Raw genomic sequence first — 15,598 nt, 5'->3', positions numbered from 1 at the left:
TTTCTTAATGTTTGTTAGTACTGCTTTTCTGTATCCTTTATCTTTGAAGGATAGTTTGGCTAGATATAATCCTTAATCAGTAACATAACTTTACTCCATTGGCTACGTACATTAAATGTTGCTTCTGAGATATCTGAATCCAGGCTTAATTTCTTTTCCTGATCAGTAATGTGGCATAATTCCCATATGTGTAGAGAGCATTTTTATTTATCTATAAAGTCTGATAGTTTATAGCATTTAGCAATCCTAGATAAATAGTATATGCCCTTTCAATTATTCTGCCCCATTATTTCTGTTTTCTTTTTAGGAGCTCCAGTAGATCTCCTTTCCATATGCCTTTATTCTGTGATTCTCACAATTTAAAAAATCTCTGTATTTCTGTTTGGTTTTCTATGATTTTATTCTTAATATTTTCTATTTCCCTTACTGTGTTTTTCTTAGTGTCTGTTTTGTGTTCTTTCTAGTTTAAATACTTTCTGTTTAAAAATTTTTTAATCTTTTAAAATGTTTTCTCTTTTTAAAAATAAGTTTCATTTTAATTTCTCATGTCCCTGTTAAAAAATTTCACTTCCTTAAAAAGTTTTTAATCAAGTACAGCATACATACATACATATATATACACCCAAATCAAATGAGTGAATTAACCACAAAATAAACACACAGATGGAACCACCACCTAGAAAATTATCAGTACACAAGAAACTTTTCCTTGGAGACTTTTCTATTCACCAGCCTCTCCTTTTGCCCCAGTTATAACTACTGTGACTTCTAACATCATAGACTAATTTTGCTTGTTTAAAAACTTTATTAAAATGGCATCTTATGGTATCTGTTATTTTGGCCAACATTATATTTGTAAGATTAACTCATGTTGCTAGATAGATGTAGGTCTTGTTAATTGATTAGTACTCAGTTATAGGAAGATACCACAGTTTATCAGTGTGTTCTTTACTAATGGCGTCAACTTCAAAGTCAAGTTTAGGTATGGTTTTTATAGATTTTAAAAAACAAAACAAGGCGAACTGGTTGTTACAATTGTGTTGGTTGACAAGAACAGTATGGGACTTTAATTAGTGGTAACAGGAAGTCAGTCACATGTTTATATGTTGTATGAGAGTTGTGATATGAAGGAAAGGCTTTTGCTGAGATTGTTTATTATGTTTTTTGGCAGCACACAAGCTGCAGAAACTACCCTGCAGGGTCAGAATGACCTAGGTGATTGCAGACTCTTGCCATGTGTTTTCCCTGATAAGGAATTTTGTGACCTCATTCAGTGTGTGTGTGTGTGTGTGTGTGTGTGTGTGTGTGTGTGGTCATTTGGATTGTTTCCAGTTCTTGTCATTGTGGTGCTCTGGACTTTTGTTCAGGAGATACTTAAGGCCTTATGGCTCCCACCTTCATGGAGAGACATACCTCCTTGCCTGCCACATTCATCGTGTGCATGGCTTAAATGGGGCTGTGTCTGTAGGTTTTTGTTGTGCATACTTTCTGGGATCTGTTTATGCTGCTGTTATTCCTATTGTTTGAGTGTTTGCTCCTTTGCTCTAAATGTTGCTCCCTCATTTAGTATGGATTCTACTTCAAACAGCTCATCTCCATGTTCAGCCTCTACCATTCCTGAGAGGATTGTTTGCCACTGTTTTCTGAAAGTAAGGGGCTCGGGTTGTATTGTCCAGTACATTAGATAGTAGCCACAGATATCTGACTGCAGGAGCTCTGGAAATGTGGCAAGTCTAAATTTAGGTGTCTTACAAGATACACACTGGCTCTTGAAAATTTGATGTTTAAAAAGTAAAATGTTAAAGCTGTTTTATATTGATTATACATTGAATGATAATTTTGGATATATTAAACAAAATATACTACTAAAGTTATTTTTTCTTCTTCCTTTTGCTTTTTAAGTTATTTATTTAGTTATTTTACTGTTGTAAAAATATTTTTCTTTTTCCTACTTACCTTTACCCTCTTTTGTAGGGCTCATTATCCTGGCACCCGTGTATCACAGCATGCAAAGCTGACTGAGAAGAAACTTTGGTCTTCTGAAGATTTTAGCACTTTAAATGGTGACGTGGGTGCAGGCTGTTGGGGACGCATATTAAATCAGAATTATGTCAATGGAAATATGACTTCGTAAGTTACTAAAAACCATTTAGAGCTTTTACAAATTTTAAAAATTACAATAAGTAGAAAGAAGTACAATAGATTTCTGTACACGCACAACCTAGATTCAATGATTCTAAACATTTTTACCTTATTTGCTTCAATTATCCCTATATCCAAACCTACTTTACATCAAATCTATACCTACTTTTCTGTATTACTTATATATTAAGTAATGTTGGGTTTTATTGACATGTAATTTATATAGTAAAATACATGAAGTAACCTGAATCTTGAAAAGCTGCATGTATTTTGTTTAACAGTTATAAATTACTTTATATGTCATGACACTGCACCCTAAACATTTTATTGCATGTCTTCAAAGCATAAGGATATTTTCCTACGTGATTATAATGCCATTTATATATATATATATATATATGAGCTTTTAAAAATATTTCTCATACCAGTCTATATTTAGATTTTTCCAATTGTCCTTCAAAATGTCATTTATAGCCCCCTCTTTTTTTTTTTTTTTTAAAGAAAGACATAGTCAAACACGTGCATTGCATTTAGAAGTTACAGCCCTTGGGCTCTGCAAAAGTTTTCAATTAGCACCTTGGATAAACCTCACTGGCTATGATACTGCCACAGTGCAAAACGTGGGCTGGGGATATATCTCAATAGCAGACTACTTGCCTAGGACATGAGAGGCACTCTGGGTTTAACCCCCAGTACCATGGGAAAAATTTATGGCCCTCAAGTCTTTTTAAAATGTACAGTAGCTTCCTTCTTCACCACTTTGTGTGTGTGTGTGATAGTGACCTTTCAAAAAGACTAGACCAGTTGTCTTATGAACTAACCACTTCAGTTTGCCTGACTGACTTCTTATGGCATCTATTAATTTGTTGAGCTGTTTACAAAGCAGATGTTCTTAAGGTAGAACAACTTGTTATTTCTAAGAGATGCCTTTCTGGAATGCTTTTACAACACATTAATTGTTATTAGATTCAAGTTAACCTTCTAAAGCAATGATAGAGCAAAGGTAAACTGATACATATATTTTTGTAATGTTAATGCATGTTGACCTATATGTTATGAAATTTCCATTTCGTTTTGAAAGAAAAGATGCTTATCATGTCCTTGTTCTTATTAAGATGATGTATATTCATGGTGGAGAATTTAGAAACTCTAAAAAATAAATACCAAAAAAGAAACAAAATCACTTATAATCTTACTATCCAGAAGTAATTGTCTCTAAAATGTTGGTATCTGTCATATTTTTCATTTACATGTATATATTTTTAATACAAAATTGAGACCATACTATATAATCTGTTAAGAAGCTGCTTAATATGGCCTTATGAAGTTTTCCTCAGATTGAAGTATATTTCTATTTCATCATTTTTCATGCGTATGTATATCCTGTTACATAAAGCAATATTTTTCAAATTTGCCTTGCCTTAAGAAGCACTCGAGTTGCTTGTGATGCTGATTCCTAGGCAGCTGCCCAGACTTAACCAAACCATAGGGAAGGCATTTGGGATTTTGTCTGTTTAGTCAGTACTGCAGGTGATTCTGATGCCACCAAAGTTTGGGAAACAGCAATGTAGAAAATACATCTCTGAACAGCTTCCTTTTCCTACAAGTGAAAGCTGTTTTTAATTAATATAAACTGAAAGCATCAATTGTGTACAACTGTTTTTGTATACAGGTGTAATTATTTCTTAGGGTGTATTCTTAGAAATGGAATATCTGGGGAACAGGTATACGGACTTTGAATGTTTTTATACATGTTTTAGAAAATGCTTGCCAGAAAGCTTGTCTCCATTTGTACTTCTACCACTAGCTAGAGAGGACACCAGACATCTTGCAAATTGAGCAAAATCATGAGAACTCTTATCATGTTTACTGATAGTTATTTTTGAAAATAGGGACTATTGTTTCTACTTTGTGTTGAGGGAATTAGAAGCCTTTGATTTGCTAAGAATACTTGATTGATTTTTTATGGTAGATGAGGACTGATCAGAAAAATGAAATTCTGTGAGTAAGCTGTTTGTTTTATAGCTGTGAGGCATACAGATATGAGAACTTGTTGTTTGTGCTTGGATTTTCTGAGAATGATAGAGTTGCAATCTTAGGTTCAGTATCTGCTGTGGACTATTAGGGCCAAAAAGGAGACCACCAAGCCAATGCAATTACTACTTGTAACTGAAGCAAAATTATAGAAGACTTTGCTTCATACTCTTCCTACACAGTAGTATAATTAATCCTCACAACAACTTAGTGACTAGGTAGGTACAATTACTATCCTCATTTTACAGATGAGGAAACTGAGGTCCAGAGAGGTTAAGTAGTGGAACCATGATTTGAACCCACGCAGTCTACTCTAAGAGTTTTCATTTGTAAAACTGCAGCAGTTCAAAGTCAAGTTCCTAAAATTATGTCATGAAACTGGGGCATTAAGAACTCTGACTTGTCGAAAGAAAAGCAGGTATGGATTAAGCTTCTATTTGATCAAATTTGTAACATGTCTGGTATTGATAGGGTGTCATTCATCTTCTGGCTATAGCACGTTACATTAAAAAAAGACATCTGTATGTTTTTCATTATGTGAGTCACCATTAAAAATTTTTAGATGTGTATGATACTGGTTTTTGTTTCTTGTTTTTTTTTTTTTTTTACAATGTGAGTGATCCTAAGGCAACTTATGTTTTCTCATTTTGAATGGTCATTTTGTGGTCATTTACATATCTAATTATGATATGGACTTTTTACTCTAGGCTTTTAGACCTTTACATTTTTATCACAAATTGTTTCAGTGTTTCTTTTTTATCAAACAAATCTTTCAGCACAATTGCTTGGAATTTGGTGGCTAGTTACTATGAAGAATTGCCTTTTGGGCGGTGTGGATTGATGACTGCCCAGGAGCCATGGAGTGGGCACTATGTTGTAGAATCTCCTATCTGGGTATCAGGTACAGTACAGATTCCATCTCTCCCATAATTCCTAAGAGACAAAACGGAAAACACATAGAAGAGATTATACAAACTGTGTGTGTGTGTCCGTATTTTAAGTGTGTTTCTATTTTAAGTGAGATTTGCCCAAGTTTTAGAAGAATATTTTTGTCTAACTAGACTACTCTCTGTGTTTCATACTTGATTATTCTAAGACCAGGCCCTTAGAAAATAGTAGGAAAGGAAGAAGATAGGAGGAGGGACACGAGGTTTCTAGTGATGAGATAGAAATAATCACCTACATTTGTCACAGATTAGGATAATTGCCAACAAAATGGTGTATCTGTAAAGATTCATTCCAACACCTAACTCAGAGTATCTAAAAGTCTTGAAATTTGTCTTGGAGATACTTTATTCTTTAATACTAGCACAGTTTTATTGATTAGAGGAGTGAGCTAACAAAATTAAGACTCATGATGACAAATATTAAATGATTCACAAATATAGTTATTAAATCATTAAATAATGAAGTAATTATAAGTATTATGTGAAATTTCATGACTTTAGATTGTTGCTTTAATCTATTGGTATGCATTGTTAAAAGCTAATTTTCAGAAAATAATAAAATCATGACTCATATAGATAAAAATGAGCACATGCTGAAGATTTTGTGTTACTGATGTGATATGAAAGAACCAGGTAGATGTTAGAACTAATTCAAAGAAAAAGTTGGCACAGCACAAATTTGAGGGAGTAAAGAAATTTGAGATGAATTGTAAATGGAGACAAACTGAGTTTCCTATAAGGGGGAGGAAATCAATTGAATGTCTGTGGGTTAGACAAGGCAATTTACGTAGCTCAAAGACAAGGGTATAAATACATTCGTTTTCATTGAAACACAGAATATTTTCAGCAGTATCATGCATTAGTCACAAGGGAAGTTGAGATCATACAATGGATGACGTAGTTTCACTTTTTCATGAAGTGATATAACCATGTTAATAATTGATGTAATTTAAATAAAATTTTAAAGCCTGTCATTTATTTATTTATTTTTTGGTACTGGGGATCGAACTAGGGACCTTGTGTTTGCGAGGCAGGCGGTGGAACCACTGAGCTAAATCTCCAGCCCAGCCTGTCATTTATTAATATTGAAAAATTTCCTGCTTTTTTGGTAAAATATTAACTACTTATGACTATTTTGTTTTAAAATAATAATCTTTTTTAAAAAAAATTCTTTACAGGTAAAATGCTAACATTTTGAGAAAAAAATTATGAATTCTGAGTGAACTTGTCTTAATTTTAAACCCATATTTTGGTAATGTTTTTTAGTCCTCCTCAGAGAGATTTGTAATCAAATTAATTATGTCATCATGACATTATTCTAAACTCCTTAAATTGTTCTTCCAAATATATAGAAAAGTTGAGTGACGTGTATCAGTTAACCTCTTAAGAGTTGAAACTGTTGGTCCCACTTACCTAGGTGAACTGGCATGTAATACACTCTTCTGATTTATTTTACTGTCATTCAAAGAACCTTCCTGTAGTTACAACATTTAACTAGGTTGATTATTTGAAAATTGAAATATGAGTATCGCCTCAATGTTCATCCACTTAGCTATAAATATCTCTAATTTCTCATTTTTTATGGCTGAGTAGTACTCTATTTTATAAAAAAAACACATTTTCTTTATCCAGTCTCCAGTTGATGGGCATTTGGGCTGTTTTAAGTGAAATAAATAGGACACACATGTATAAATACCAAATAGTTTCTGTGGTGTGAGAAACTAAAAGTGTAAATAAGGACTAAAATGTACAATAGGTAATGTGAAATAGGAGGAAAAGGGGCAAAGGGGAAGGAAGTGGGAGGGCTAGGGGAAAGGATAGAAGGGAATGGGATTAATATGAGAAAATGGAAAAATAAGAACAAAATCTTTGTAAATAGGGAGGAATGGAGGGGTTGAAGGGAGGGCTGGGCAAGGGTGAAAAATAAGAACCAAGAGAGATTATGTAAAGGTGCAAATTTCCAATGATGAATGTCATTATACTGTATACCTAAAATGTACCAATGATTAGAGTGAATAATTGATAATGCAAAATAGGAAGAAAAGGTCCAAAGGGGTAGGGGTAATGGGAGGGGCAGGGGAAAGGAAAGAAGGGAAAGGAAAAATGCTGAGAAATGGAAAAAATGGAAATAAAGTCTTTGTAAATAGGGAAGGGTGGAGGGTGTGGAGGGAGGGCTAGGAATGGGGAAAAAAATAAGAACCAAGATGCATTATGTAAAGGTACAATTCCCAATGAGAAATGTAATTGTGTTGTATACCTAAAATGTACCAATAAAAGAATTTAACAAAAAAAAAATTGAAATATGAGCTTGGCAGTTGTTTTCTTCCAGTATAGAAAATAGCTTGTTAGAGTCTGTCAGATTGGAAATTGGTAGATAGGTTTTTTTTAAACCTTATCATTACCATTTTTATCTCATCTTATTTATCTTATCTCCTTCTCTCTTTGTCTCCCTTTCTTCTGTAGCTCATACAGCTCAGTTTACTCAACCAGGTTGGTATTACCTGAAGACAGTTGGCCATTTAGAGAGAGGAGGAAGCTATGTAGCTCTGACTGATGGCTTAGGTAACCTCACTATCATCATTGAAACTATGGTAAATTTTTGTTATTGATATTTGATTAATTCACTTCTTTAGTATTGGAAACATAGCATAGTACAAAACAGAACACACTTATCTTTTGGTTTTACACACAGACACACACACACACACATATGCACGTGTCTTACAGCTTTTCTTTTAAAATTTTAGCCATGAGCCAGTAAAATGCAGCAATACAACTCACTGGTTTATCTAAAATAGTCAGCTCTCATCTTTACTCTGCTTATATTTCTGGCAAATGGGGCAAAGTCAGGTTAGCTGTTTACAAATATGAGTGGAGAAGACCTTCAGGACTTTGCCTTGCTTGCACTGATATATAATCTCATGGAAACCATGGCTGTTTCCATTTTCATCACAAGTACAGTAGTTGCTTTGGGGGGATTTTAGACTGTTGAAAAAAGGGGCTCTAAAGTTCAAGTAGCTCTGAGACTGCAGCAGGAAGGGAAGAAGTCTGACAGGTAAAAAGAGACATGAAGAAGGAAAGGGCTTGGAGTGGGGCATACTAAGGATTTAGGGGAATAAGCAGAAGATTAATGGTGACAGAAGCAGGAAGAAGGAGCAGAAGCAAATGCCACGGTCATAGATGTGTCAGTTTGGAGAGATCTTGAGCTTCTTCAAGAGGTCGGTGAAGTTCAAATGAGGAAGGTAGACAGAGCTGGTAGCATGTGTAGTCAACAGGGGTTTGAGAAGAGAGTTTCAGGTGACTAAGTAGTTCCTGTGGGAGAAGTAAGATCCAATCCATCTAACCCAGAAGCCTCAAAAATATATGTATCTCCTATCGGCTTCTGAACATCAGCCTACAATTGGGCTAACTCCTGACCATAGAGCTCTTAAGAATATTTTTTAAATACTTAAAAAAATTGAGACTATCTTATTATCAGGTTTCAGCAAGGACAAACAGTAAATATTGCAGGTAGTGTTCACCTTTTTTAAAATCAAAGATATTTGATAGGTGAGTTGGAATCAAATTAAGCCTTTTATGACTTAACATGAACCAAAGAGGACTTTTTCACAAAAGTAGGCAAAAAGAAGTAGCTCTCCCATGACTCGGGACCACTCCCAAAGACAGCAAAAGAAAGAATGACAGATATTCTCCTACCTACAGCTGGCAACAGTCATTACACTAACAGCAAAAGGGGCTCAACTCACATTTTGGACTGGCCATATTCTTGGGTACCCCACAACCTGTATTTGGATGTGTGCATAAACACAAGTGACAACTACATACTTTTCACAGGCAAAATGTCAAGCTAAGTTCATATCCAAATGGAAACAAACACAAGAGCAGTTATCCCAGGGAGGGAAAGGATCTCTAACTAATTGGTACCCAAAACCCAGTTCACACAAGAGTCAAATCAAAGCCTTTTTTTCCTGCTAATCTGAATGTGGACAGGTGAGGACAAGGAGTGTTATGTTGTGTTTTGTTTTACCAGCATTACATCGCCAGCAGTGTGTGAGGGTGTGAGGTAGTATTTTATTGTACTGTACTTTGGTTTGTATTTTTCTAGTGATCAATGATGTTGAATCTCTTTTCATGGACTTATTGGTTAAGTATATATCTTCTTTTGGAGAAATGTTGATTTATACCCATCACTGATTTTTAAAATTGGGATATTTGTGTTTTTATTGCTGAGTTGCAAGGGTTCTGTGTGTGTGTGTGTGTGTGTGTGTATGTATATATATGTATGTATCTTCTGTATAAAAGTCTCCTATTGGATATATTGACATATGATTTTTAGATAATGGTCTCCCATTCTGTGGTTTGTCTTTCACATTCTTATGGTGCCCTTTGGAGTGAAAAAGTTTAAAATTTTGGATAAAGTCCAGTTTATTTTTTTCTTTCTTGTGCTTTTAGTATTCTGTTGCAGAAACCACCACCTAATCCAAGGTTATGAAGATTTATATCTGTTTTCCTCTAATAGCCTTTATAGTTTAAAATCTTGCATTTAGATGTTTGATCTATGTTATTTCTTAATGGGTGTTAGATATTTGTCAAACTTCACTCTTTTGCATGTAGGTATTCAAATGTTACTACATCATTTATTGAAAAGACTGTTCTTTCCTTTTGAATTGTGTGGCACTCTAATTAAAAATAAATTTGAGAGTTTATTTATGGAATCTCCAATCTGTTCCATTGGCCTGTATATCTGTTCTTAGATGAATGCTATACTGTCTTAATTACTGTAGTCTGTGTTCAATTTTGGAATCAGAAATGTGAGTCTTCCAACTTTGTTTTTTGTAAAGATTGTTTGGCTATTCTAGGTCCCTTGCATTTCCAAATTAATTTTAGAATCAACTTGCCAGTTTCTGCAAAGGGGTCAACCAGGATTTGGTAGGGATTTTGCTTAATCTGTGGATTAATTTGGCGAGTATCGGCCATTCTAACATATCAAATATTGGGCTGGGGATCTAGCTCAGTGGCACCATGCCTGCCTGGAAAGCACAAGGTTTGATCCCTGGTACCAGAAAACAAAACAAAACAAATAACATCATATATTTGTTCCAGTGCATGAATATAGGATGTCTTTCCATTCATTTTGTCTTAATTTCCTTCTATATTTTGTAGTTTTAAGTAAATGTACCTTATGCTTTTTGTTAATGTTATTATTCCTAAGTATTTTATTCTTTTTGGTGATGTTACAGTAGTCTTAATTTCATTCTCAAATTTGTTATTGCTGTGTACAGAAATCAAATTGATTTTATATTGACCTTATATTTAACAAGTTTGCTGTGTTCATTTATTGGTTTGAATAGCTTTTTTACAATATTACGAGAGAATTTTCTATGTGAGTGTGTCACCTACGTATAAAAATAGTTTTATTTCTTCTTTTCCATTCGAGATGCTTTTCTTTTTCATTTTCTAATTGTCCTTCCTAATATCTTTAGTACAATGTTAAATGGAAATAGTGAGACTGCGTATCATTTTCCCGTTTCTGATTTTTAAGAGAAACACCATTAAGTATAATGCTAGCTGTGTTTTGTTTTTTTGTAAATGATGAAAATTTCACATTGAGGAACTTTCCTTCTAAGTTTGAGGAGTCTTTTAAATGCTGTCTGTGTCTATTAAAATGCTTCTGTGATTTTGGCATCTATTCTAATAAGATGGTATAATACATTGCATAAGTTTTGTGTATGGAAGCACTCATGAATTCCTGAGATAAATCCTACTTTATGATCATGTATAATCCTTTTTATTTTTTGCTGGATTTGGAATATTTTATGATGATTTTGTGCCTATTCATAAGAAATATTAGTCTGTAGTTATATTATTGTCGAATGGTTCATCTTTTTTGTCTCATATTATTTTGGGATTTTCTTGCTAGTTGTAAATATATTTATAACCGTTATATTTTTCTGATGGATTGATGTATTCATTATAAAATGCTCCTACCTCTAGTTTTAGTTTTCCTTTTTTTTTAAAATATGTCTTGTCTGCTATTATCCTAGCCACTATGAGTTTCTGTGGTTTCTGTTATATCTTTCTCATTTTTACTTTCAGTCTACTTGTTTCTTTGAATCTGAAGTATGTCTCCTTTCAGTAGCATATGTTGGCTCTTGCTGCTTTAAAAGAAAATCTAATCTTTTGATTGGATTATTCAATCCACTGTTAACATTGATAAGGTTGGACTTAGAGCTGTCTTCTTAGTTTCCGTTTTCTGTATATTTTGTTTATTTCTGGGTTCTTCCTTTACTGTTCTCTGTTGCATTAAGTGAATACTTTTGGATGTGACATTTTAGTTACTTTAATGATTTTTTTCACTATATTTTTGTGAGTTTTTTTTTGATTTAGTGTCGGTCCTACAGTTTATCATATACATCTTATCAGAATCACTTCAGATTTAAACTAACTGAATTCAGTGAGATATGGGAAAATTGTTTTTATGTTGCTCTAGTCCCTTTTCTTATTTTGTTCTTTTATTATCGTACTTGTCATACTTACATATGTTACAAACCTATCAAAGCATTGTTAAATTATTACTTTACCTATAAATTTATATATTTTAAACAGAGAAGGAAACAAGTGTATATTTATACTATATTTGTTTTCTTAGTTATCATTCTTTTCATTTATTTCTATGGATTTGAGTTATAATCTAGTGTTACTTTCTTCTTCCAAACATAATTTTTCTTCCTTCTGAGTCCTTTTTGTTGCTATTGGCAGTGGTATTCGACATCTGTATCTTGTAATCCCAACAATATAGTTATATATATAATGTCTTATAAACTGCTTTCAAAATCTGTTATGAGTGGAAGGGAGAAGAAATACACACTTTTAATTATCTTTTATAATTCCATAATTGCCATTACCAATATGTTTTGTTTGTGGATTTGAATTGCTGTCTGGCGTCACTTGCTTTCATTTTGAAGTACTCCTTTTACTATTTTGTGAGAGTTTTGTCTGGTTTCAAAACATTTTTTTTTTCCTGTCACTCATTTCTGTTTTAACCTAATATGTTAAAATGTATTTTGTGTGACTTGAATGTTTTTTAATTTATTAAAACTTCTGTGGATAAGAATATGGTGTTCTTTGGTCAGTGCTCCATGTGCATTTGAAAAGAATGCTCATGGGCCAGGGATTTAGCTCAGTGGTTTGTCTGTGTGCTGCACAAGCAAGGACCCGAGTTCGATCCCTGGTGCCCCCCCCAAAAAAAAGAAAAAAAAGAAAAGAATGTGCATTCGACTGTTGCTGGATAGAGTGATCTGTAGATGTCAATCAAGGCGATTTACTTGACAGTGTTGTTCAAATCACATCCTTACTGATTTTCTGTTTAGTTGTACTGTCAACTACTGACAGGGCAATATTGAAATATCAAATTATGAGAGTAATTTTTTAATTGTCTGCAAAGCTTAGGATAGAACCTTCTATTGTATGTGCTCTGTGATTGTTGAATCCTCTGAAGTAGGAATTATGTCTCACACCTATCTTGAAGATTTCAGCCTATAACAGTGGCTATTTAGTAAAAGATGACAGCATTATGAGAACTATTTAAGATATGTTTTCAGTGAAAATATCTAAGCTATTTTTTTTTGTTTGATGTATTTTACTTGGGAAACAAAAATTAATTCTGAGAGTGACTGTCTCTGGACTTTAGCTATGAATTCAGAGTTTAATTCACTTGAAAAGTCACTGAGATTTGCTTTGAGTAGGCACATAACAATATATGTTCATTAAAGTTATATTAGAAAAGGTCTTAAAATTTGAAGTATATTCATATTCATTACCTAATGTATAGCATTTGTGTTAATTTTGAGGCATTTATTATATAAACTTTTCCCTCCTAAAGTAGCTTGCATATCATTTGGTTAATGACATGGCTTTTTTTTTGTCTCCTTAGAGTCACAAACATTCCAAATGTATTCGACCATTTCTTCCTTTTTATAATGTGTCAGCACAATTGGCTACCTTTACTCTTAAGGGATCTTTTGTAAGTACAAATATATACCTTTATTTTGATTTGAGTATTTATATGTTCTGTCACAGGCCCACAGCTCTTAAGTAAAGTCTTATATTAGGAACTACTAACAATTTGCCGATGAGTGGACACCTTCCCTGGTGTCTTCTGACTTTTGTAATCAGAAGACAGTAGGAAGTAGAGCTCTCTGTGGCTTTGAGGAACACTTATGAAACACACTTACAAAAAAATTATTCTTGATGGTCTAAACATTAAGGAACTTTCAAGTATTGCTCTGGAGAATATTCTACACTGATAAAACAAAAAGATAAAACCCCCAAACTGCTAGATTCTTGCTATTTTCTACTTCTTGTTATATTTCAGTTAAGAAGATGCAGTATCCTTTCTTCTTACTAATGTCATAAGAATTGTTTTTTATACCAGAGAATTCTTAAAAAGACTTTAGAGGTTGAATAATGAATATTTTTGAAGCAATGACCATAAAATCTCTTTTTTAACATTTTTCAGAATATTTTAGTGTTTGTAGGAAATAAAATTTTTGCTTGAACAATGTCTTCCTACTTCCCAAAATTTTGCTATTTAAAGTTTGAGATGATTCTTTTGGTAAATAGAAATAGAGTAGGCATTGTCATTGCTCATCCTGACTGGAAATGCTTTTGGAATCCTTGGAGAGAATGTTATAAATCACTCAATCATGTTTTCTTGTATTTTTTCCCCAGGGTGAAATACCAGAGCTACAGATGTGGTATACCAAACTCGGGAAACCATCTGAGAGAGTTCTTTTTAAACAACTGGATTCTCTATGGGTAGTTTAAAAATAAATTTCTATATTTTAGTCACTACTATAGCAAAGCAGTAAAAAGGAATAGAAATTTGATTAATGAATTAAGGATTTTTAGTTTTGGAGGATTTTATGGCTGAACCATAACAGAGATACATTTGCCCTCCCTCACTTTTTTTTAATGTAGAACTTCTTTTATGGCATTATAGAAGACGATCTGTTTGTAGGTGTGTTTTTTTTTTTTTTTTTTTTTTTTTTTGGTACCGGGGATCAAACTTGGGACCTTGTGCTGGTGAGGCAGGCGGTGGAACCACTGAGCTAAATCCCCGGCCTTGTTTGTAGATGTGTTTTTCTCTTAGACACTAGTTTGTCTTGGTGCATGGTGCTGTCACCTGGCTGCCCAAGTGAGAAATTCAAGTCTTACTCGATACTCTCTCTCACTCACCCTCTGTATTCTACTGGTGATCAATACAGACAGTTCCGTCATCATATATTTCTTTTACTCAGTCCCTTTTCATTCCACCGCAGCTTCCTGTTTTGGTTCCTCATTATCCTCTCCTGGATTTCACAAACTACTTCCCATTTTTCCAGCCTCAAGCCTGACTCCCTGAAGACCAGCCATCATACTTCTACCAGATGTGATCCGTCTGAAATGTGGATCTGATTGTTGTCAATACCTTGTTCAGAAGACATCAGTAATTTTGTGCTGTTAGTTCACATTCTGTAGTATAGCACATGGCCCTCATTACCCCTCATAAGGTGGAAGACAGCTTTCCTTCCTAGATACATGGCTTATTAAACTGTCCTCTCCACACTCACTAAACTTTATGCATTTTTCAAAGCAGTTTTCAAGTGCATTTTCCTTCTGTTAGAATGGTTTCTCTTTATATCTTTGTCATCTCTTAAAACTCATTTTCTGTGTCACTTCCTCTGAAGCTTCTGCCCCTGTCTCTCCCATCTTAGCACATGGCTGGCCACCTAGGAGTATGTGCTGAATACCTTTCCCACTACATTGCACACCTTGCCTTATTGAGCTTTATAGCCCAGTAGCCTACTCAGGAAAGGCTCTTTTTCAAAGAATGAGTTGTCTCAAGCTAGCATATTACTTCTGACACAAATCTGCTACTTTTTCTGATAATTATTAGTGTTCAAGTAATTAGTCACCATTGATAACTAAACACCCACTACATATTAAGTTATAAAAAGAGAACATTATATTGTTTAATCCTCCCAGAAACCCTATAATATATGTATTTTTTCCCTTCATTTTATTGATGAGGGGGAAAAGTTAAAGAGATTAGGTTGCCAAGATCATAAATGTAACATAACCCTAACTTGCTAATTGAAATATCAGAACATAGAATGAACAGGGGTTTTTTCTCAATTGTAGGAGATTTTCTGTGGTTAGAAGTTGAGTCAACAGTGAGATTTCATGGATTTTTCTCCCTTTGAAAAGTCCTGCAAGAGAAATAAGCAAGTCTCTTAGCATGAAGTGAATGTATATATATATATATGTTTTAAAGAGCTTACAGTATAATGGGAAAGAACAGGCTAATAGAAATAGACAATGGGATCATCTAGTCCTTCCCTCCATGAAGTGGAAGTCTTAAAAAATCCTTTCTACAGTGGAGTTTTATAAAAATACTTAAGAAGAAAAAGATCTAAAGGACCCTGTTGGTGTGT

The 15,598-nt window shown here is 33.8% G+C and overlaps 1 protein-coding gene across 1 annotated transcript in view; it reads left to right on the top strand.

Moving 5' to 3' along the window:
• The window catches only part of Galc (galactosylceramidase), a 47,548-nt gene that overhangs the window by 18,613 nt on the left and 13,337 nt on the right, over positions 1-15,598 (top strand). Inside the window, exons 8-12 of the mRNA XM_087195449.1 lie at positions 1,975-2,130; positions 4,953-5,077; positions 7,587-7,714; positions 13,057-13,146; positions 13,854-13,940. Of these exons, the coding sequence (XP_087051575.1) occupies positions 1,975-2,130; positions 4,953-5,077; positions 7,587-7,714; positions 13,057-13,146; positions 13,854-13,940 (586 nt within the window). The remainder of the gene's footprint in view (positions 1-1,974; positions 2,131-4,952; positions 5,078-7,586; positions 7,715-13,056; positions 13,147-13,853; positions 13,941-15,598) is intronic.

The sequence above is a fragment of the Heterocephalus glaber genome, unplaced genomic scaffold, assembly GCF_053883595.1.
Source record: "Heterocephalus glaber isolate CG9 unplaced genomic scaffold, H.glaber_assembly_v1.0 deba00001608, whole genome shotgun sequence".
NCBI lineage: Eukaryota > Metazoa > Chordata > Mammalia > Rodentia > Bathyergidae > Heterocephalus > Heterocephalus glaber.
This window is presented reverse-complemented; position numbering and strand designations above follow the sequence as displayed.